The 24595-nt window shown below is 39.1% G+C and overlaps 1 protein-coding gene and 1 long non-coding RNA gene across 9 annotated transcripts in view; one reads left to right on the top strand and one right to left on the bottom strand.

Moving 5' to 3' along the window:
- The window catches only part of LOC310900584, a 36316-nt gene extending 20450 nt beyond the window's left edge, over positions 1–15866 (top strand). For all 4 annotated transcript variants that reach the window (XR_014585242.1, XR_014585243.1, XR_014585244.1 and 1 more), the window contains 3 exons: positions 7733–7791; positions 8427–8625; positions 15676–15866. This is a non-coding gene — a long non-coding RNA (uncharacterized lncRNA). The remainder of the gene's footprint in view (positions 1–7732; positions 7792–8426; positions 8626–15675) is intronic.
- A 3471-nt stretch (positions 15867–19337) lies between these two features.
- The window catches only part of CDIN1 (CDAN1 interacting nuclease 1), a 125969-nt gene continuing 120711 nt past the window's right edge, over positions 19338–24595 (bottom strand). For 4 of the 5 annotated variants that reach the window (XM_083838774.1, XM_083838769.1, XM_083838773.1 and 1 more), the window contains one exon: positions 19338–22211. In XM_083838774.1, the coding sequence (XP_083694900.1) occupies positions 22076–22211 (136 nt within the window). In that variant the 3' untranslated portion in view covers positions 19338–22075. The remainder of the gene's footprint in view (positions 22212–24595) is intronic. The other variant, XR_014585239.1, reaches the window with a different exon arrangement.

The raw sequence follows: 24595 nt of genomic DNA, 5'->3' as shown, positions 1-24595 counted from the left end.
ACAATAGCGTGCTCTGTGGTTGTCATAACTCTTAATTTTTATGGTCATAACTATAACTTCTGTTGAAATTGTAGTAAAATATACTAAACTCACTGTAGTGCTGTTTTTTACCTTTTTTCCCCCTCCTACGTTACTTACAACACTTACTTGTTTTGTTACCCGCTGTGGGCTATGTGTTTGTTTTTTAAAGACTTTTGTTTAAAGATGTATTCAAGGGATTTGTGCATACAAAGTCTGATCTGCAGAAAAAAAACACAGTATTTTTATAAGATGAGGATGGTACTGCACCTGCATGATTGTTAAGAGTTCTTTTTGTGAGTTTGTTTTATAAGTGAGTTGGTCTGAAAATCTGATCCTTTCTGAAATCAGATTTTGCGGAGAGCTGGGAGAATTTATTTAAGCTAAGAGATTTTTGTGGTAGCTTAATCTAGGCCTAAGTGAACTGAGAGTTATAGGGAGATAAAAGTTAGAGCAGTGAGAATGAAAAGAAACCTCATATAGAGCAGGGCTACTCAGGGGAACCCCAAGGGATTTAATCCCCATCAAATACTGAGGATGGTTGCTCTACACTGAGGAAGGATTACAAAAAATTTCCAGAACTTCCAGCAAAGCAAGAGCAGTGTCCTGCTGAGTTTACTGCCATGTATTGCGGCAGCCAACTAAACACAGACGTATGTGCTCTGCATTTTGGACAGCTCTTCTGCCCATTCTAAGATCCCAGACCTGTGACCTGTGAAAGGAACAGGGAATGCGTGCTAATACATAGTTTTTCTTTATATTGGTTTGCTTAACCCCCAACACAGGAAATTGTTTGTGGGGAAGTTGGTGGTGTCTTCATGTGGCAAGACCCTTAAGGAACGGGAAGTCAGGGGGCTACTGGTCACTATTGCTAACACGGTGCATGCTTGTGCACCATGTGACCAGATACTTCTTGCAGCTGGAAGGTCAAGGAAGAGTTGTTATATTGCTGAGCTACTGAATCCTTAGGGGACAACTTGTCTGCAGAGTTAAATTACTGTTTTTTAAGCAGTAGTAAGAATTAAAATCAGTAGACTTCCATTTCATTGGTATTATGGGAAATTAGTAGCTTTTTTATTTTGTCACAAAAGGGCAAAAATGTTTTTTTTAAAGTTGCAAAGTAGGACACTGCACAAACATGGAATATGAGCACATATATATTCCTTCCTCTGCCCCCTGAGGTATCCCTCCAGTGGCATGTGTCAAGGCATTTCCAAAGCTGGACTGTAGAGTCTTTCTGACCTCTATTGTACATTAGTCTCTGCACCCGTAAATTGACTCTAGGGTCATCCAGGGGATAATTTAGCCTTAAATACAGGGTTGCACTGATATGTCTGTTGGCCCTCACTCATCCATATGAATTGGCAGAAGTCCAGCTGGAATAGGGGAGAGGAGCTGTTTAAGAGCCCTGCTCATCATGACTGTACTTTATCACATCTCTGGTCGTTCACTTCCAGTGAAGAAGAGGCTAGAACAGGATCAGTGTAATGGAGCAGACCTCCTCCAGTGATGGGGAAGTAGATAGGCTTTGTAACAGAATAGTGTGTAGGGCAGAGTAAAGCCCAGACTCTGGCCCAAGGACAATATCAACACAGAGAAAAGGAACTTTTGTAAAGTGCTTTATGAAAGCTGCTGAATTACACTTTGTGCTTATGGACAAATTGTTGTGCCAGTTTATTTTTGAGTCATTTTTTTAAGGAAAAATGTATTTGTCCAGTTTTTAGATATGAAGGCAAAAAGTAACTTGCTAACAACTGTTTGGGTTGTTTGTAGGGGCAAGAAAAGAAGTGAAGACATTGAAAGCTGGGATTATTTATGGGTCAGATGTCTGTTATACCCTCAATATGTAAAATAATTGCATTGTGGGCAGAAGAGTGATTACTTTTTTTCTAAACTGTAAAAATTAGTAGAAGAACCACTTTTATTATCTTTCATGGTGAATAAAAAACTGAGAATGCTTGCCAATTATCTTGTGTGGCCGACTTTAACTCTGCAAAGACTCTAGTTTGAGTAGTTTAGGGTTTTAAGATATGCATGTACACAAAAAAAGTATACTTGATTAAATAAAAGAAGTAGCAAAGGGGAAAACTGGGTTTATGCTCAGGGCCTGCCCCTCCCCTACTTTTTTCCCCAAAGATTCTAGATTGCAGTGCTTCAGGCATCTGCATAACAGGCTTGCCTGTGCTATACTGCAGAGAAGCCTTCCTCTTTGACCTATGGAGTGTTTCTCTTCTGAAGCAGGAAAGGAATTCTTTCTATGCTAAAAGAGTTCAGCCTCCTCCTGTCACTGCTGTTTAGTCAAGACCAATTATATACAATGCTTTTTTGGGGGTTCAGCTGTGAGGAAGGCATGTATGCAAGTGCAAACCCTGGTGTTGCATTGATACCATGCACAGGAGCTGCATGTGTGCTGCCACTGAGGATTTACCTTGCAGGGCACTCTTGCTGTCCAGTGGGACCTGTGGTGACACCACCACTTCTCTCCTCCTGCTCAGTTCTCTTGACTGGCACAAGAAGAAAATAGCAGTGCTATGTTTGTGCAGGAGTAGTGATAGCCCTGGAGAGGAAAAGTAAAAAGGCTATTACAGTATGGCTTCTGCCTGCTCTGAAACCTAGTAAAATAGAGGCCAGTGAGTACATAGCTGATGGCTATAGAAGTTCTGTTTTTCCAAATCTGAGACTAATTATGTAAAGTGTCCTTTGCTTGCAAGCTAAATTTGCATCTTAATTTTGGCCAGCCTCCCCTGTGCCCCTCCAAATTACCGATTGGTAAATTTCCTGAATGTGTTTGACAGCTTTCAGGCTAGTGGTATTTGGCAAGGCCTCTTAAGCTGTAGGAGATTTATGGCTAAAGAGATCATCTAGCGGTGGGTTCAGATCCGATCCCTTTTCCCCGGCTCCTGTGCCGGGTAACAATGACAGGAGCTGTCTGTGTACCAGAAGGAACAGTTTAAGAGGGGTGGCGGTGTTTGGAAAGAGAAGCCCCCGTTAGCAGCCGGAAGCATTGGTGCTGAAAAGCAATCGCTGGTGTCAAGAACTTTCTTAGCTGAGCACTGCAGCTGGTGGCAATAAATAGCATTCTAATAAAGGAGGATGTTCAACCCATGACATAAGCGAATACTGTTTCAACCACAAAAAGTAATTTATGGCGCTGCATATGTCTGAAATGGATTTTTTCCGACACATTTTAAAATAAAAATGCTAAGATTTCAATGGGGAGAAAGATCTGCATTTTAAATCAAAATGAAATTGAAAGATCAATGAAAAGTGTACTGCTTTTTTAAGTACGCAATGATACATAACGTCTTAAGGATGTGCACTGTCACAAAGCACAATTACTTCCATTCTAAAAATGAAAGATGCTGTTTTCTGACTGAATGTTCTCAATATTGCATCAAACCTAATAATCTCCCATGTCAGTGATAACCCCTCCCTTAACATTTAGACAGAACCATCGTCTTCTCTCCCAAGAATGCTAAAATGATGATGCAGAAAGTAGCAAATAACAATATGCTTGGATTGCATAAACATGAATCCTGGAAAAATCAGTTCCAGTCTCAATGAAGAGCAAAAAAAGTGGATAATAAAATCATTAGGTTCATTGGGCTTGTTAACTTATTGAGTACACTACAGTAAATAAGTTATTAGTTTTGACATAACCAGTGGTTTATTTGAATATAATACTGCTGCTGTTTGTTATACATTGTTTATACCACATGTGATTTCTTAGATAATTGTTGTGAAACATAGCAATTTTACATACTGCATCATGTCCCACTGGGATGAAGACTGTGGAAATGGTACTGGAAGAAAGAAATAGAAGTGGTACTGTCTATTCCTGCTGGCTGTTCTTTTGTGTATGTGTGCTGAAGAGTGGGTGATTTTCTTTGCTAACTGAGCATGGGCTGGCACAGGTTGTTTTGGAGGGTGTTTCTTGCATGGGTTTGTTCTGAATCATAGGGACTGTGCAAGCACCTAAAAAGAGTAACTGGTTAAGTGTTACTCAGGATGAAAATCCTTTGTACTAGAATGCAAAACATAGCGTGCAGAACATTATATATATACTTCAAATTTGTTAAAGATTCTTTGTATTTCTACATGTTTACTAATTCTCTACTCTTGCTTTTGGGAGAAATAAGCCTGCATATTTAGGAGATGGCTGATACCAAATTATCAGTGGTAGGGCTCTGTACTTTGCTTGATTCCCACCCCTGCCCCCTCCCCCTGTAGCTGGTTTCTGCTGTCATCTAGGAGTTAGAGCCAGATTCTCAGCTGGTGCACATCAGCACTGCTATCCTGAAATAAATAGGCATAACTTCACTGGAGTCACTGAAATCCAAGCTCGGATTCTTGGGTTTTGCAGTCCTTGAGTGCAGTGCTTTAAGGCTTATGATACACACTTCTGTGATACTTTGTTATGGTATAAACAAACACCACGGTTCTGATTCGAATTATAATCTCATTCACCCAGAAACCAATAGAGCTCTGCTTATTTATACCAGCTGAGAGGATAGCCCGGAGGCTTTTCATGTTCTATGATAAAGTCATGGGCTGTGATTCCAACTGCACCCCTCCCCCATATAAACAAGGAGGCAACCTCACTACTGCTGGTGCAATTACTTAGATGCAAAACAGTTGTTGAGAGAGTTTGGGATTCAAATCAGTGCCATGATGTTTATTCTGCAGCAAAGTGATGTGTGCGTGTTGAGGCTTCAGTCAGCAGAAAGAAAACAAGAGTCTGAATTTAGGTGTTGGTGTGAACAGTTGGGTAGAAATTTGGGAACAATCAAAGGATGGAACACCTATAAAATTTTTTTTGAATTGAATGTTTCCTGTAAACGATGTGTGCAGTCACAACAGTCTTTGATTCTTATTTGCGTTTAAAGCAGGGATGGAGTCCAGCTGTAAAGTCTGGATCTGGATTTGAATTTCCCAGAGTTCAAGGTTGTTGTGATCGACGGGGTTTATTTGGTTCCATATCTAATTTAAATTCAAAACTTTAAGGTAACTTCAATCAGATGTTCTTGAGATCCACTGAAATAATAGTGCAATAAAAGCAGAAATTAAACATATCTGGTATCATGTAGGGATTTTATTAGTATTCCAGTTTAAGGTTAAAATAGTGCTCTCATGCAGTTGGCCTATGTTAATAAATTAAAGCAGGGGAGTTTGCAAATGATTTAAAATCATGGCTTACACATTTTCCAAAGCAAAAGAGCAGTACAGAATGTTCATCTGAATTCTCAAGGCGGTGCATGTGGTGAACATTAGTTTTCCCTTTCCTTTTTTTGTCAAGGTTGGCTAATGCTTTCTTTTCTTCACAAATACTATACTGGTAGGTGAAGATGTCTTCCACATGTGTACAACATCAGGGATAGCAACATCAATGATACAAGGACCTTCTTTAGGTGTCGTGCGTAGTAGTAAACAACTCTGTGTGTATTCAGATCTCCCCAGCAGCGTGTTCTGATACTGCAAATAGCTCTTAATGAAGGAACATGGCCTGGAAAGAATTGGGAACTGGAGGGAGAAAAGCATGCAGTATTTACTTAAAAACAGGAGGGGAAAAAATAACAGTTCAGTTTGTGCTTCTGAGTTTAATCTGCAATATTTCATTCAATAGTCTGTCTTGATCCCAGCCAGTTATAGGAATGTGATATTTATCAGTTGTGACACTTTTTCAACAGGAAACCAAAAACATCAGTGATCCACTTATTCTTGGTTACCTGCTTTCTTCAGCTAAGCCAGGTTAGTGGTTACCTGTGGGATGTTAGTAATGATATGATTTGGAGCTTCTATCAAAACTATTTGGCTAGTGAGAAGACATTTGATAAGACCCTGCCAGGTAAAGGGGAAGAAGACAGCTGAGAGTTGAAGAAATACTGTAGGGCTTTCTAGAGCACTGAGGTTTGCAAATGCTGTATTCCTTCTGACAAAACTGGAATGCTCTGCCTGGTGTTGTGGACTGGTCTTGCATTTTCTGGCTGCATGGCTTGCAGGTTATTTCTAGGAGGTGATCTCCTGCTTGCACTGAAAAACTGCACTGGAAAAGCATCTTTATGCAAGGCAGACGAGTGGGGAAGCAACAGGAAAAAAATTCAGGGCTATGAGAGCTGCCACCTGTAGAAATAAGCCATGACTATGTTAATACTTTCAAAGAGCACGAAGGTCACAGCTTTTCTGTGGTTTGGTCCTTAGGTAGCAGGTCAGCTGGGGAGGGTTGTTGAGGGAGGCTCACAAGGTTCAGCTTTGTCAGCTAACTGTGGTTTACCTGGTGTGATGTTCTCGGTGAGCAGGCTTTGATGTTCCTCCACTTGGTTATTTTTCAGAAGTTTGAAATACAGAAGTCAGATGAGATGTGATCTCTGGTCAAAGAAGGGTGTCTCCAGGCAGTTCAAGAATATACTTTAGCTCAGGATAAGCCAGCTACTCAAATGTGTGTTCCACTAGAACTGAAGCAGCTGGTATGTAGGACTGTACATACTCACCTGTGCATGACCTCTGATGTAGTTTTAAAACTTGAAACCCATTTCTTTCTCTCCACTCCCTTCATCTGATTTAAATGTACAGGAGATGACTTACCACTTTGTCTTGTTTTTAGAAGTCTATATGTTGCAAAAAAGCTTGTAGCACTCAGCTCTTCCGATCTCCCCCATACTGGTGATTTGGCACTGTAGTCACACTGTTTTCTGTGTTAGACCTATCTAGTTGCATACCAGAACAAATGCAATTGACAGATTTTGAGGCTTTAAACTGTCACATGATACTCTCAGATGCAGCAGTGACTTCAATGGTCTCATCTCCACTTTCCTGGACAAACTGGAGGAATAAAAAGCAAGCATTAAGAGCCCCCCCAGATTTTAAATAAACAAAAAAGGACCCTTGCTTTAGCTGGGTGCTTGTTTCCATTCTCTTTTCTCATGTCATCCCAAAGAAAAAGCACTGGTGGCTCCTAAATGTGTGTATCGAGTGCTGGCAGCACTGAATCATTGTGAATTCTGCCTAAGAAAAGAATGACAGTTGATGGGTAAATGTTTCCAAAAAGGTCTGAAACAGACATGTTTACTGAATTAGATCCTTCGAAGACTTCTATTAGATAGTGAGGGTACTTGCTTACTGCGGCTTTATGAAATTAAACTATGAATTACTTCTCATGTCTTCTCCCCCCCCCCTTGCCTACTGCAATGATTTTCAGTATTCTAGTAGCATGGAGTAGGGACTTCAGGCTCGAATAGGAGGCTGTATCTTTAAGAACTCAAACTTCAGAGGACTTGCCAAATCCTGCATCAAATATCAAGTTTGCAGAAAGAGCATTAAAAAATATTTGAACTAAGCGATTAATTTCTTGCCATCTGGAAAACCACAAGCAGTGACAAAAGCAACTCAGAAATTCATATGCCATTTATAGGCTCACTATTTCAATACAGACTATTCTGCTGTTTGTAGCAGCAGAATAATGTATAACCAGTCATGACTGGCCTTTCAAACATACCGGAACAGACAATCCTGTACATAATGTGGAATCTCTATATAATGATTGATGTCCAAGATTTATGATGTTATAAACTATTGGTTATGTTGTTTTGACAATGGAAAAATTAACGAATGAGACAGATCTGCCTGCAGTGATGAACTGTATCATAAAGAAACACTAAGAAAGACAAAACATTTGGAAATTCTTTCTGAAAAATAACATTTTTGCTCTTTTCACAAGGAACAAAAGAAGCCAGAAACATGACAGATTTCATCAAGAGAGCTGTTCACAGATTAAAAGTAGGTCTGATTTTTTTGTTTTGCTGTGCTAGACTTCACTTCTCAAACTACAGAAGAGTGAGGCGAGTGTTTTCAAGCTTATAGTTTTTTTTGCTTGTGTGGTGAATGTCTTCCTCCTGCTAATTCTGTTGTATCATACAAGAACTGCATGTGTCTGGGGGAGCTCAGAAGGTTGAACAGAAGGCATACTCAGAAAATGCCATGTAAGATCTATTGTGATCTTGATGTCTGCCTGTTAAACCAGCAAGGCCCACTCATGTAATGAGCTGTGGTGATGAACTGGGGGTGTTCAGCACCATGTAGGACCTGCAGCTGACTATTTCAGTGTAAAGAGACTTGAAAGGCTGCAAACAAATATATGGGACAGTAGGAGCTGAGGCTTGCAAATCTTTGAATATTGAAGGAAATGGGCTACTCTGTCAAAAGATAACCCTGACCCAAATGCCTTTCAGTGAGGGAGTTATTAAACACAATGTTTGGGATCTCCTGCTTCAAAATGCCTTGAATAGCTTGGCAGCTCTTGTCTTAGTTCTGTTAATCTAATCATAAAGATCTTATCTAAAAGGAATTGATCTAGATGCCTAAACTCAGAACAGCATTCCTGCAGATTGTGGTTCCAGATGCTCATTTTGCAGGTGTCTGAGGCAAATAACACCTCCACTTTTGATGTCAGACTTCCCCACAAGCTGATCCCCATGTCCTGGAGCACCTTGGCTGTACCACCATCACCCTGCCACTTTGTTCCAACATTTTTGCTGGCTAGGATCCTGAAGTTAGAGAAACTTCTCTGTGGGGCTTCATCTATATGTTAATCTAAAAGGAGACCTACATATGGTAAGTCAATCAATCTCTACTTGAAGTACAAGGATACAAACTTCTTACAGAATGCATATGGGAGGAGAGTGAGTTGCTGTCCCCCTTCTTACACAATGTCATTTTGGTAAGAGCATTAATATGTAGTTGTTTTTCTTCATGTGAATAATAGATTTAGATTGACTGAAGACATATCCGAAATAGGACTGTGCTCATTCTTTTTCTCGCTTTCTGGCCCATGAAGTTTGAGTTCTTTCTGCATCAAAATGACTGTGGCAGATGAAAATGAAGGCTGTTAATTGTGCCCACGGGTTTGAACTCCCACTTGGGTCTTTTTGATCCCAAGAGGGTGCAGCAACCACCTGCCTTTTCATGCAAGTGTATTGAGAGTGTGCTCTATCTTCTGTACTTGGGAAGAATTTTCTTCTATTAGGACAATGTACAGGCACTTAAGCTTTTGCAATGGGCTTACCATCTATTTCATGGGAATCAAAGCTTAAATGATCTCTAGGAGAGAGAAGTTTAAGCTATTGTTGACTGCACGAGAAAAATCCCACTCATTAATTGATTCCTCAATTAACTTCTTGGAAGATATGACAACAAGGTATCTGTTGTAGTACATGTATTGTCGTGCAGTGCTTCAGACTGTAGTCCCTGGCTTTCTAAATTAAATGTGTAATATCCTCCACTGAACATCAGTGGTAGGGCTAAATTAATTTGAAGAGCTGTATATAAGGCTTTTTAGAGCTGAGATTAGCACCTTAAATGTTCTAGGCTTATTTCTGTTGCTAACAGTAGTGAATTGCACTGAGGAATCTAAGATGCAAACCTGTGTGCTGCTTATCTGTAGTTCTTTTCAGATTGGGTATGTAGCAACCTCACTGTCTTGCTTTGGAGAAAATTGTGCCTTGGTACACAAGATACAAAAATAGGCTGCAAACACTTTTGGTTTGTGCTGCATAACGTTGCCTTTGAATGTTGTGAGAAAGAAAAACCAACTGAACAAACCGACCTAAAATCCAAACAAGTGCTGAAACAAACAAAAAAGCAAAACACTGAAGTTTAGAAGCACAACTATACATGGGACATAGTAGCTGTGCTATGGTCCATTTGCTTTTCTCCAGTGCAGTATTTGGCAATAAACTTAATTTTAATTCCTGGGTTTACCTTTGTCAGAGGTGCAGTGGGAAAACAAATACCTTCAATGTTGTGAGATTAGTGATGTTTGAAGAATAATTTGCCAATCCTTCAATAGTAGTAGCAGGACAAATGTTAGTGTTCACTGGGACTTCTCAGCACGAGATGTGTATATCAGAATGAATACAAATACATTTTGAAGTCAGAGGCAGGTATTTAATCAGAGTTTTTAGTTATTGCTGTAAGAGGTCTATTTTTAGAGTTGTACTTGGCTGCTGTTTGCTGGGATTCCTTCCTGCATGGTTACCATAGTCCATCTGCTCTATAAACTATGAAGTTAAATACCTTCCAAAGTGTATAACAAGCTAAGATGAACACCTGGGTCATCCAGCTGTTATTAACTCTGCTATTCTCAGTTCTAGCACATGAGCTGTCCAAGGCAGGCATCTATCTTCACAAAGTTCATGGTTTTGTATGTGTCTTCATTATGAAAGTTGTCCACTTAAATTGCTCTGTGCAACTAAATTGTTTGATAGTCTCAGATGAGGTAACTAGATGCTTAGTTTCACACTAAATGGCTTTGTGCTTCAAGCTATAAACTTTTGATGAAAGTTTCTAGAAGACTGTCCCATATGGAATTGCTATTAGGGCCAGAGCTTGCCTCCACGTATTGGCAAAAGCACAGCTGCAGTACGGCACTGTACGGTAGTTGTGGAATACACCAGTGATGTGTTCCAGATGGCAGAGCCAGGGAAGCATCCTGCATCATCCATACAGCTTCAGCTGCATTCACTAAGACTTAAGCTCTGTTTCTCCAAGTGAAACAGTTTAGGACAAATTCACTGTATAAATCCCAGCTCAATCCCCAATTAGCCTAGAACCTGAGGAAAATGGTATCTGCTTTTTCTTACTAGTGTGCTTGCTAGGCTTTTTTATATCTTGCCATCTGATTAGCCAGAAATAGAACAGACCCTTTAAAGAGACAGTTCTTGCAGTTCACGAGTCTCTGAATTCACTCTGCCTGAATGATTTCTGTAATAAACCTGCTAATTTTACAAGTAGAAAATCCATTTCTAATGGGTCAGCGCAGGTTCTGATAGTCCAATTCTCATCTTCCCATTTCACACATTAGGCTAGAAGTCCTCCTGGCCGTCTTTGGTATTAACTGCACCTTTGTAATGACATTATGTTCAGACTGCTTTCAGTGACAGTCTTTTGAGTCTGGAGGTATCGTGTGAACAGACTTTCTGATGAAATAAATTTCCAGGCCTCTGGCTGTGTGTGTCTTGGCCTACTAGTGTTCTTGGCAACTTTTTATTTTGTTTTCCTTGAAGTACTTCAAAGTTTTCCTTCTTTCTTGTCTTTGCTATAATTGCGAAACCAACAGCATTCACCACTCCCACCCACAACAAAAAACAGCTGAACAAAAAATCCAAACCCCAAACCAAGCACATTTAAAATCCCTCAGTGACACAGCTGACATTTGGGGGCACAAGGAAAGGACATCACTGTTGTATTGCTGCTTCATTATAGCTGCATTCATCTGCAGGTTCAAGTGTTTGTTTTAACCTCCACCTTTAAATGGTTAGTTCATTGTAAAGATGGGGGGAATATGGGAGGAAGCGGATAGAGTGCATTTCAAGACAGTTGTATGTATGCTCATTCCTTGGTTCAGGCCAGCCATGTCTTAGTCCCTATGGGGACACATCTTGTTTAGCTTTCATATGTTTAGAAATATGGAAGAATGGTGGGCCTGTGCAACACTTGCCTTGCGAGCAGCCCAACATCAGCACTCAGTTATTTGAAAATTTAGCACTTTTGTGATCTGATGAGCTTTGTTTTGGGATGGTTCAGTGACTCAAGACATGTGTTTTAAAAGATGAACCAAATATTCACTGTCTGATACAGCATATTGTAAGATTATTTTTGGAACAAATCAGTTGCATTTCTGAAAGCTGTGGGTTTAACTTTTTTGATTGAATTCAAGTAGTATTTTATGTGCCCTTCTCACTAGATGAACAATGGCACACAATTTTATCAGCTCAAGGGTAACGTTTATATTATGACAAACCTCTGCACCTTCTATGTGCTCATCTGCCATACAGCACACTTTGTGCCACAGATGCATCGAAAACTTGCCAGTACCCTGGCAGTATCTACATCTGGGTACTTTTGGCAGAAGCTATAGACAAACAAGAGAAATGTATTGGCTGCGTGTTCCTTCTCCAAGCATTGGGTTTTAAATTGCATCACTAGAGCTTTGCAAGTCTGTGTTTAAGATGCTTTAGGAGTGGTGATTTACAGTAGAGGAGATGACCTGGGTCCCCAATTTAAGCAGATAAACTGAATCAAGGTCATTTCAGAAGATGACATTACTCCAGTTGTGTGGTCAAATGGAAATTCCTAAAGTGAGAACAGTGCAGAGAGATGAAACAAACTACACAACAAAACAATTATTTAAAAATATCTTTTTTGTATATTGGCAAATGGAAAGTATTTAGCCAGTATACAAGTCTCACAAGCTGCCTCTCAATCTGGACCTGTGGAGCTGAGAGAAAGCACCGCAGAGAGGAGAACAGAGACAGTGAGAAATCAAAATAAGACTGCAGACAAGGGGAATATGCTGTAAAACAGCTTACAACCCCAAGCCAGGTCAGTGCTAACCCCATTGGTGGTTGAGTGCTATAGGACTAGATGTTTAGAGGAACTACATCTATCAAATTAGTTACGTTTTGGTTCTTCAGTCGCTGGCCCGTCAAGGCTGGGGTTTCATCCTTATGATGGGCCCTCTCCTTTTGTTTTCCTCTGTTTTTGATACATATCAAATGCACCTTGCCAAAGAATTCAGGAAAATGTTTTTTGATATCCTTGAAGGAAATATGAGGCCAAGAAATCAGAAAATGCTTTGCTGTTTAGCTGTTAGTATTTATGAAGACAGGAAGCCATCACTTATGGGCTTGCTATACAAGGGCTAACTAGACAGAGGAAGTCTGTTGTAACATTGTGCTTTAACGTTGTTGGTGCATCAGTGGGAAGTACAGTAATGCATTTGCCTGGCTAACATTTAAAAGCATAACTTGTGTTCATTAAAGTCATAAAGTGTCACTTGTGAACCTGCTGGTGACTGTCTCTAAATGTGTGTGTGTTTTAAATGCTGGAATAAAGCACATGGAAAGGGAGCAGGGGAGATCAACAAATTGAATCAGATGAGAGAGACAACAGTAAAAACCATAGTGGAAAATAACAAAACTTCATTAATGAAACTGGAAACAAACAAAAAAGCCAGTACCCTAGAGACAGCCAGCAGAGTATGCTGTGAGAGAGAAGCTGCCTTTGACTGAGGAGACGCTGCCTTTTGCTGCATACAGCTCAGCAGAAGCAGTCCCCGTCCCCTCTGGCACCGGATGCCCGTGTACTGACCCAGCGAGGTGAGGGGCTCTCAAGAGCCTTGCTGTGGCTGCTGCACACCAGGGCAGGGCGAAGCACAGCTGCCGCTGAGCCCCTGGTGACAGGGGGCTTTCCTCTGGTGGCCTTCCTGAGGCTGCAGGCTGCCTCAGGATGCATGAGGCTTCTCCTCGCTAAGCTGCAAGAACACCTGTGGCCAGGCTGGGCATCTGAGAGGGAAGACTTCTGTTCGTTTTCATGAAGCAAGCAGAGCTTTGTGCTGGGTACTTCTGAGAGAAGAACTGGACCAAAAGAGTATAGTAGGGAAAAATGGGGAAGAAGCATGACAGCACTTTTCTTGAAAATAAAAATAGAACTGACATGTTATTAATACATGAAAAATATTAAGTAAAATTGACCAATGGGAGGAGTGAAGCAGTTCATGATGTTTCACCAACAGTTCATTGGTGAAAGAGGACGTGGTTGGAACTAGACGATCTTTAAGGTCCCTTCCAACCCGAGCCATTCTATGATTCTTATTTTGGAAAATGTAGCCTGCTAACATGACAGCAGCACTGCAGAAGACCAATAAGGCTGAATGAAGTACAGTCCCTAGGTATGAATAAAAGAATAAATCCTCAGACACCATGAGTCAGTGTGAGGCTCCTAAACACAGACACGTGTGGTGCTGCACCAGTTCACTGTCTTGGATCTGATTTAACAATGCAATGGTGTAGGGATATGAAAAACTAGAAACAGATTTGTAGGCCCTTGCACGTTGTCTGGGGGCAGAGAGGAGGAAGGGTAAGAGAAATCCAGCTCTGTCTGGTGAGCATTCAAGACAGGGCTCTTGCAAACTGAATGCCAGGTATAAATAAGTTTCTGTGCCTGAGTAAATAACGAAGGGAAGAGATGTGCAGCTTGTAAAGTGGGGATGGGAGGACTGTAAACTGCACACTAAAGACTCGCTATAACAAGTGGTAATGTATTTTCCCTCTAAATAGACTCTTCAGTGTTAGTTTTCCAGTCTAACAGATACCTCACCTGGGACATTATTAAAACTCCCCACTGTTGTTCAAGTCTGAGAGACTTTATCTTTGTATCTGTCTTCAGTTAGGTACTTACTCAAGTAAAGCTAATACTATCTCCAGTCAAGGAACATAAAACTGCTTCGCATTGCATTAATGGGCAGGATTGTTTTAAGTACAGTGTGGATTAGGTAGATGGGAGACAAAGCTCAGTCTGTGATACTTACTGTCTTGCATTCCTGTGACACATCTGCTTGTCAAGCCAGAAAATGTTGCTGTTTCCCAGGGTTGTGGGTTGTTGGAGCACAAACATCTCCTAAAACCCTTTGGTTGCCTACTGAAAACCTTGTAGGAAGGTTAGGGTGAAAGAAAAGCGCAGGAAACCTTGGCTCCACTGGAGCCTCCAACTCTCTCAAGCTGCAATCATCAGTACAGCTGAGTATTGGGTCAGCAATGACAGGATTGTGAAGATTATTAAGCCAATTGCAAGAATTGAGAGCCTGGAGCTTTATGGCAAATGTAAAGATTTAGTTCAGACAGTGGAATATGTTTCTAACCAAAAATGGATAGTGGAATGGATCTACACAATTTTTCTAAGCATCTCCATCGCTGGAGGCTCTTTAACAACAGGTTAGACATTTAAACTGATCTGTATTGCTTCAGGAAGGATGGATCTGTGTCTTGAGATCCAACTGTACCTAGACTGTCTTTTCAATTTTCAAGATAGGTCACCAGACCATTTTTCTTCTAAATGTATTTACTCATTTATATTTAATACAATGCCAAACACATAGAAAAGGAGGCTGCTTAAAGCGTGTATGGGAACAAACTGATTAAATTAATTTTTATTTCCATTCATTATGGAGTTGTTATGCTGAGGCAGAACACAAAATGGGGAGTGTGATGTGAATGCTTGTTATGGAAAAGCAAAACAAAAAAAAATAAAGGGAAATATTGGATTTTTTTTGTGGACTGTTTCTACACCATTTTTGTTTTCTGGTAATATACCATGCATCCCCAAAGTTCTTTTAGAAATGTTCATAACACTTCTGAAGTACTTCCATGCAGCTTCACACGGGAGCCAGCCCAGAACACAACAGTTCCACCTCCAAAACCTGCCAGCTCTGTGTAGGGTCTAGCTCAGGCTTCTCAAGGTGCAGCTCATCCACTTGGCTGTGCCATGCCCTGTCAATGTCACTGTCACTTGTCAACTTGCAGAAATGTCTCTGTACTCTCCTCAACACTTAAACATGGAATACTGTTCTGTAAGATATGGATAAGTATACTGTTGCCCTTTACTGAAGACCTCTACCAAAACACCTATAAAAAAAAAAAGCAAACAAATAAAATAGGACTTTTGAAAGAGAGAGGGTAGCTTTTTTATTAGTAGCAATAATAATTACATATAGTAATATATAATAGTAATATATAAAAGTATACAGAGTAATATATTTATAAAGAAATCAATATTTATAAATATATAAAAATAAAACAATTATATTACTTTTTCTTCTCTCCTTAGGATGTGAGCCTAGGGAGACTTCACTTGTGTTTGTACAGTACGTTGTACTTACGAAGCGCTGATCCAGGTACCAATCTCTCATTCTTTGTAGAAAGGAGATGTTACATATCATAATACATAATGCATTTATGTCTTCATTCTACAGTTGTATACTTTGGAAGCCTGAATTTGCATAAAATTTGTGATCTTGACTTGCTTCTTGTTATATTTTAAATAATTATTTTTAGAAGTATTTTTAAATATCATTATTGTTTGGAACAGTTCTGTAATTGTTTGATTGTTTTACATGTCTGCTTTATGATGAATGCTTGTGCCAAGCAAACAGTAGTTGCTGTATGAATGTATTGTTCTGTGCTAATACTTCTCCGTGTTCCTATTGTTTAAATTAGGAAAGTTCTTAGAGGTAAACATTACAGTAAATCTGTCTCATCATAGATGCTTGACTGGACATCAGGTTAAATCATTAAGTGCCATCACTTGTGTTTAAAAAAAAGTTTCTGCCAGGTATTAGGTGGATTCACTTTCTAGGAAAATTTAAGTTAGCACTAACGTGCATTGCAGTGCCCTTCATGCTATCACTGTTTGAGGCTACAGCAAAAAGTATTTACACGATATAGGGGAAAAACCCCTCCTCATAATGAGAATAACCTTAGCCACAGATATTTCTCTGAGAATTAATAACTAGCTGGGGTTAATGGTCACTGGCTTCACCTTAGGCCCTCAATTAATCCCTGAACCTCAATTGTTATTACCTAATTGACTTAGTTTCATTTCATTTTAACATCTCAAAGTGATCTTCCTAAAATCACCGTGACAGAGTAACACGGTCTCTGTAGATGTGCACTGACATGGTTTCAATATTGTTACTTTGTCTCCATACACTTCCATTGACATTTCATTTTGTTTTGACATTGCAATGCCACATCTATGGATCTGCGCAGATGACATGCGGTTGTTCAGGTTAGGTGAAAGCCAGGAGTGAGGGGAGGAAGTCCAGGGGAGACTAATGTCTTAGAGGACATGATGTCAGCTAAAAGCCACTAAACAGAACTACTGCTACTATTGTGAAGAATTGTTATCATTGTGAACGTGATTTTTATGTTTGTAGAGGGAAGAAAGTCAGATAAAATTTCACTGGAAATCATCCTGTTTTTTCTTTAATAATAAAGGAAAAGTCTTTTCACTTAGGTCAGCTTAGGAAACGTAGCCTGAAAAACATACCAGGTAATGCATTTAAAAAGAGGTTATTCGATATTACAATTTTGCATTTATTTTAGGCTGCGAATAAATTATGTAGATCTTGTGTGTTCCAATAACATAATATTAACGCAGCTAGCTGAGTACTGTAAGATGCAATCTAAATCAAGAAAGAAATCTTTATAAAAACAGGACATCAAAATGAAGTCTCTTTATTATGTAGAAAAGTTTTCACAAAGTCTTTTGAAGCTCTTTGATCCAGCTTTGAAATAATTTTAGTAGATTACTATTGTATGAAAACCGTAATTTATAGTAGCTGACCTAAGCTGCTCTTTGTATAACAGCCACATATGAAACAATAGCAGGAAAGTGAAAAACACAAGGGGGACTAAAACTGTTCTGTTTATTATTTAGCTCATAATTACATCTTCCTTATTTAATCTTTTGAATCCTGGCATGTTCTTAATAATACAGGTTCAAATAATATTTACTATACACAGGAGAGTTAGTTTTGAGTAACGCATTTAGACTATCCAAACTTTGTGTAACTTGTGACCTTTCCCTAACCTAAGCGAGGTCTATTTTATACAGATCGTCCTAGATAGACGGTTTCTCTATAAATGGCAAAGTTGCTGCCAAGGTCCCATTGTTAGCTAGCTCATTTTTCAACAGGCACACTCGAAGTTCCTATCACACAACTGTAAAGAGCAAGCCCTTGAGGTTTCTTTTGTCAACGTAATAAAATAGTTATTTCTGAATAACCTGCAAATCCGCAACAAATAGCCCTTTGTGACTTAGAATAACATGATAGGTGTGATTTTGGGGGTTTTCTAGGCAGCCTGTTATTTTATTCCATAGCATTAAATTAATACTTGAGCAGCATTGGTCTTAACATATTTATAACCTCATTCCCCAAAATTACAAAAGCATGTTTCTTACAACCGATCCTCACTCACTATTCACCATCTAACTGCAGAAGATCCCTTTAGCAGCTATGTAAGTAGTGAAACCAATTCAGCTCAAGTAAGAGGAAGAATCGAGTTCAATTCCATGCATTTTTTTTAATTGACCCTTGCGGAGACATAATCAGCTCTGGTAAACAGGAACAACCCATAGGATGTATGAGCTTTTGCCAGACCAACTGCGGTTCAAAAATGGGGAGCTAGCCATCTTTTCCCTTTTGAACTAAGGAAATTTTGGCACAGGAGGGAAGCCAAACCTTTGACTTCCATAGAACTTCTCAGAAAAGCACTGTTCAAGCTTGGCAGGTGCTTGCAGAAAGCCAGTCTCAACAGCCAAATTCCTAATATAGGCCCTGCCCATGTTCTAGTACAGATGCACTACCTACTGTCCTTTGTACAACTGTGCTAGATAGGAATGATTAAACTGTATTAGAGCTCTGCTCTGTCAACATTCCCAGCCTGTGGAAATGACCTGAAATGATATTTCAGACCAAGAGAATGCAGAACAGCATCACAGGTCTGTTACACCGTGGGGATATACAAGGAAATGTGAGGGCAGTCCACCCAGTACCAAAAGCCACCATCTAAGTTAGAGTAAAGGCAAAATTGCTTGAGATGGTGGGTGAGCCCTAACACTGAACTGGAACTGGAAACAGCACTCCTCAGATGTACTAGCAGAAACGGAAGCAGGCAGTAGAAAACATAGGACAGATTTTTTTCAAAGGGGAAACAAGGGTAAATGATACTGAGTAAATAAATGAGAAATAGTTCAACGAGATGGAAAAGTAAAAGGGCAGGAAGTAAAGGCAAATGGAAAGGGCCATGAATAGTCTTCTCTAGTAGCTTGGATGGTAGAGAGAACCCAAAAGGTGGTGGAGAAATCTGAAAGCAAAATCTGAAAGCAAATACCAGGAAAGAATGAGATTTTTGAATAAGCAAGTACAGCAAAATAGGATAAAAAGTGTTTATGAACTACATATACTATTATCATCATAAAAAAGTAGTGAGGTAAGCACAGGAAGACATTTGGTTCTTTTTCTTCATCTTTAGATCAGAAGTTTTGTTCAGCTCTGAGCTGGCTTTAGGGAAAGATTATTCAATTCATGCTAGTAATGAGCTCCCAGAATACAAGAATGCTAAAATTGTTTTCTTAGTTTGGACCGATGTACACCACAGTGTGCCCTGCAACAATTGTGCTGTTACTCTTATGCAAGGAAGTTTTACTTCCATGTTCAACACAACTGCACCAATTTCTAAAGCTTCTAACAGGCTTTATTATAGTGTTTGTAAGAGCAGATGCTTGGCAAGTCTATATATGCCAGTAAGAACATCATTCAGTTTTATGCACACTTCTGCTTTCTGGCTTGGCATAATTCATTAGCAGACTCTACAGAATACTCCATAAAACTGGATATGGCTTTAGTGTTAGGGTTCTAATGGCTACATCATAGTTTAAAAAAAAAAAAACAAAAAAAAAAAAACAAAAAACAACCCACAAGCAAACAGTAGTCTCTCCTCTTTAATACTTAAGTTGATGTTTACATCCGATAAACAGAAAATACACAAAGGAGGTTTTCTTGCAATATAAAAGTTGGAATAACAATGTAGTTTTAATTTTTATGATGTCCTGTTTTCAGCATTTAAAGTACTGACACAGCATAATTTTTTGTGGTGGCAAAGTTTGCTTGATCACACTTAATTTAATTAGCACAGTATGCACATTTTTGTGGCTTATTTCAACTTCATTCTAATACCAAGATTCTTAAAGGGGTCAATATATATAAAGATGAGGTCAAAACTTTAATCAAAGACAGCTGTACTGCTTTCCAACCTGTTATGTCACAGCATTAGGTAGAGGAATAAATAAACAAATACAAGCCTAACCTGATTTATCTGTGTGTCCCCACATAAATTTGTTTAATGTAAAAACAAATAAAGCAAAGCTTTGATGGAGGTTGAGCAGAATTTTCAACATCTGTGCAGATAAATTTAATTTATTCAAAAAGAAAAAACAGCATTAGTGCATCATGTAAAAGCTGATTTAAATGATTTCATACAACAGAAAGCATATGCACTAGCTAAAACAAATTCAGTTTGCCCTTAAAACCTATTTCACTTAAACAACCATTACTTCTGAATTTTCTCCTACAATAATGCACAGTTATTACTTTTTTTACTCTCCTCTTGATTTTACACATGCCACTAACCTAATCCACAGTTAAAAGTCCCAGGGGCAGCAACACCCTAACTGCAGCTTCTGTGTAGCATCAAGCAGGTACACTTCACAGATTGCTTCTGTGCATCTTTATGTGCAGATGCATAAAGCTGGTCAGGTAAAATAAGCTAAGCACAGTACCTTAAATAGTTGAACATAAATGAGTTGCAGGTGTTTGAATATTTTTTTAAATAAGTCTTTTCACTAGAACACATTCAAAACCAAGCAAATAATCTCTCCATGCCAATTGCTCATTGTAGTGGGGCTAAACTAGCTTATCTCTCAGCAAGGAAAAGAGCACTTGGAAGACTAAGGATATTTTTTTTTCTGACAATGAAAAATTTGTCAAAATGATAAACTCCTCTTTAAAGCTTACTAGAAAGTGTTAAGAACTAAAAATTCAAAATAAAAATACTGTGCATGCATCTAAAAAAAAATATCCTTTCTTTAAACTCAAGGTGAGACTGCAGAAAGTCTGTATGTGATTTCTGAAGTCATACCGATGCACAAAGTATCACCCCAACTGAAAAAAGATGATGAATATGCACAGTAATGTTTTAAAGACCCTTTCCTTATGGAAGAGGTTATAAACTTGTGCTTTAAGGGGACTGTTAATACTGTTAATACACCTCTAATTCCACAACAGAATCTGTACCTCTGCCTAACTGCTGTTGAAATCTGGACATGGGAACATACAGACAAACTCTTGCTGACTGACTTTTGAAAATATTTTGTCCTTTCTTGAATGTCTGTTAGCAAAGAAAAGAGTAGTGAAAACAGCTGCTGGGCTTGGCACTATTTATTAAGAGATCTCTAACTTAGAGCAAAACTGAGTCCAAATATTGCTCCCTGAGTGGTGCTGAGTATAGAAAAAATGAGATTGAACCCCTTAAAATTTCAAGGGGGGCTAACGCCCACCTCAGTGTATTTCCAATCATGGTGGTTCCAACAAGAGAAAAATAATTATTTTACAAGAATACAGGAGTACTCAGGAAACTTAAACCCACTTGTATGCTTTATCTGTCCTATAAGAAGCACTGTTTTATCTTTTTTCTACTCCCCTTCTTGAACACCAGCAAGATAATCTTCTTCAAAAGTAACCCACATAGAGAGCCCCTGCACACTGTTCTTCTAGACTTCAGTATACCAGAAAATTGCATGTTACAGTACCTACAGGGGTTAAGACAGATTCATTACTTAAGAGAACAACTCCTAGGTATGGATTCTTGGGTGGGGAGAGAGAGAAGGGAAGACAAAACACAAGTTATTTTGGCATCATTAAACTTTTTTTATAAAAACATGACTACATACCACAAAGTTCACAGGCTCATATACATAAAATGAATCCTTGCTTTTCACTTCCACTCCCTAAAAATCCCCTAACTCTAGTTATTTTTTTAATAGTTAACTTGGGATTCTTTTTTTTTTTAAAGCAATGAGACAGCAAGGAAACGTACACTAATTATTCTCTAAATATCTGGCTTTTTACTGTAAGAGCCAGAAGTTACATGATCCTGTCCTAGCAGTTGGGCTTTATGAGCTATGCACTGTATTGTTTTAAGCCCCAGAATAACAGCCTTTACCAGTTTTCCACCCCCGTGTAGGTGTTTCAGCCAGATCACTAACACTGAATAAACTTGTGAGTGAAACCATAAAGTCCCTTATTTTTAAAGGTGACTCTGCAACAGGAATAAGAACTAAAAGTTGCACCTTTCATCCTCTGCACTTTTTTCTTTGTTTAGAATGCTCGAAGAAGCCATCCGGAAGGAAGAAAGATTATGAGTATCTAGGAACTAGCTGTTTGACAGAGACAGAAATGCTGATAATGAGTGGGTTGTGTCTGTCGTTTTTGGCTGATCACAACAGAGGTCTGAAGCAAAACAGAAACTCTTGATATGTTTGTGTAAAGAGGCAGTAGCATAAGCACGGGCAGCAGGAGTTCAGCTGAAGTTCAGGGCAGATGCTGCTATTAGTTTACACTGCAGGAAAGTAAAATTGCTTCCGGATTTACCTCTTCCTCCCACCATCAGCGTTGAGCCATGCTGTGTCGTAGAGTCACAATGTCAGTAGGAAAGCAGTCTTTTAGCAGGATACCACGTTCACGATGACAGTCCAGCTCTTCAATAAATCCATACCAGTAGATCACTAATCCAGGGCCAAATCTATCAAGCAAAAAGGAAAATGAATTTATGTGGTTGTGCTAGGTGTACTTTAATTCCCCACCTCTGCAATTCCAACGCAAGTAAATCTTCTGCTAATTTCACTACCAAATTTGAGAGAGTATTTGACCTCTGCTTAATTTGCAAATTTTAATCAATGTTGAATTGATATATATCATTAATGTCACATTCCATGAATAAAAATCCTTGTTAGAGACTCAAACAACCTACATTAGTCTTTTTTTCTTTGAATAGCCTGCTCATGACAGTAAAAACAGACCAATGTCTTAAATAACATTTAGTAACTTTGACACATACAGAAGTTACTCTTGCCATGCACTCAGCTTTTTTAGATTTGGATATGTAGGCATTAGAAATACAGGGGTTGATGCAAGTCCCAGTTCATGCAAATTGCAATACCACAACAATCAAATCCTTAAATGAAACAATGAATCCTTAAAACATAACTTCTATAATGAATTACTGTTCAGGTAATTATTAGTGTAAAGCAGAATTCGTAGAGAAACAAAGTTTCTGCTGTAACATCTCTTGAATGTGCCTGAGGAATTCCTCAGATATTACTAGCTCTGACTGATCCCCACTAGGCAATCTCAGGAAGTAGCCCTGTGGACTATTTTACCCATCAGGAAGTTCAGACCTTCAGGCTGGGTTCATAAAGAAGTAATCACTATCAATCACTGTGTACTGCGATATGTTTTGCACATCAGTTTCACGTTTTTCCTACTGAGAGCACTTAATTAAAGGGCAGCACTACTTTTGGTGTAGTGTTGCAGGAATTTTACAGTGAAATCATAAATTATGAATGTTGGGTTAGTAAAAGGATGTCTAAAAACAGAACTGCTTTCTGTAGTCTAGCATTACAGCAGTCTGTACAACATTAGGCCAAAAAGCTTTTTCTTTCCTTGATTTATTATATGCTGTAGTGAACTTGCCAAAAACAACAGTGCAGGATGAGCTGTTAGATACCGTCTGTACAAGAAAAAGTTCAATAGAATGTCATGTAATGGTTTATATGCAGAGCTGTGCTGAGTACTCAACCAATATGGTAGCCAGTTTTTGTTAATGTTTAATTATAATAAAAATGCACTGGGGGGATGCACAGTAACCTAAATGTCCACTCGGCAGACAATGCAAGCACTCAAAACTGTGGGCAGTGCCAGACTGGCTTCATTAGGGTGGTTTCTTTCCAACAGTGGAGGGAAAACTCTATTTGATGTGCTCGTGTAATAGAACAGGCATCAAAGGAAGAAGAAACCCCTGTGGCTTCCTCCTGCCGTTTCAATTAGATATGGTAGTCTTTTACCCGAAACTGCTGCATAGTGTTGTAACGTTTTCGTTTATGGCTACTGCTCTCCGACTTAGAAGAGGCTGCAATTTAGTGGCTGAGTAAATTACCCCTCTGCATAGCTGAGGCCACGTTGGCAAATGGTATTTTTGAAACTGAAAGATGCCATTTGAAAGTAGAAAGGTTAAAATGGTGACACATCCAGATGCACTAACTAGCGTATTCCAACATGTTTAGTACTGAAGCAAGCACAGACTAAAAAATGGCTCCTAAGTTTTCCCTGGCCGGCCAACAACTTCAGCCTCCACTGCTTCTAAGGACCTGTCTCCATTCCCATTTTTTGAGGTTCATGTGGGACAGTACTGCAACAAGGAGGCCAGCTAGCCTACATGCAGCAAGGAGCTAGGGTGGATGTACTTATGTATTAACCAATGTTATTTTAAAAGCGGAAATCTCCCTGCGATACAGATCCTTACGTTTCTATTGCACCATTTCATGCAGGGCAGAATTAATGAAACATACGTGAGTACTTGCTCAGTAGTGTGTTTACCTGGTAAAAAACTTGATGCTAATGAGCAGCTGCTCAGCCCAAGTTTTAAGGGGCTCATTTTGCTCTGTGTGGCAGTCTGAATCCCTTAGCCACCACAGAATGCATGGAGCACCGTGCTTAAGTTACTTGTTACGTATTTAAACTTACAATTTCTAATAAAATTAACATTTTAAGACTCCTTAAAAAGATGATGTCTTTCTATCTTATCATCACTACTCATAAAATCAGACTTTCAGGAATATCGTTTGCTTAAAAAAAAAGTTCAGAAATGCCAAATTCGATGATAAATTATATATACAAGCACACTGCATGCCGCTAATTGCAGGAGCAACTCCATCTTTAGCATGAACGCATACATCAGTCCCTCTTTTCACTGTGTTAGTATTTGCCCTGTGCTGCCTGTGGCACTTTTTCACTGTATCATATCGTTCCTTCTATTATAGCTTTATATCACAAGGAGCATATGTATGATCACATAAAAAACATGCCATACTTTTGTTTAAAAACACTTAAGTGGAGTACTTAAGACCA

The sequence above is a fragment of the Anser anser genome (genome assembly GCF_964211835.1).
Source record: "Anser anser genome assembly, chromosome: 5".
In the NCBI taxonomy this organism is placed as follows: domain Eukaryota; kingdom Metazoa; phylum Chordata; class Aves; order Anseriformes; family Anatidae; genus Anser; species Anser anser.
This window is presented reverse-complemented; position numbering and strand designations above follow the sequence as displayed.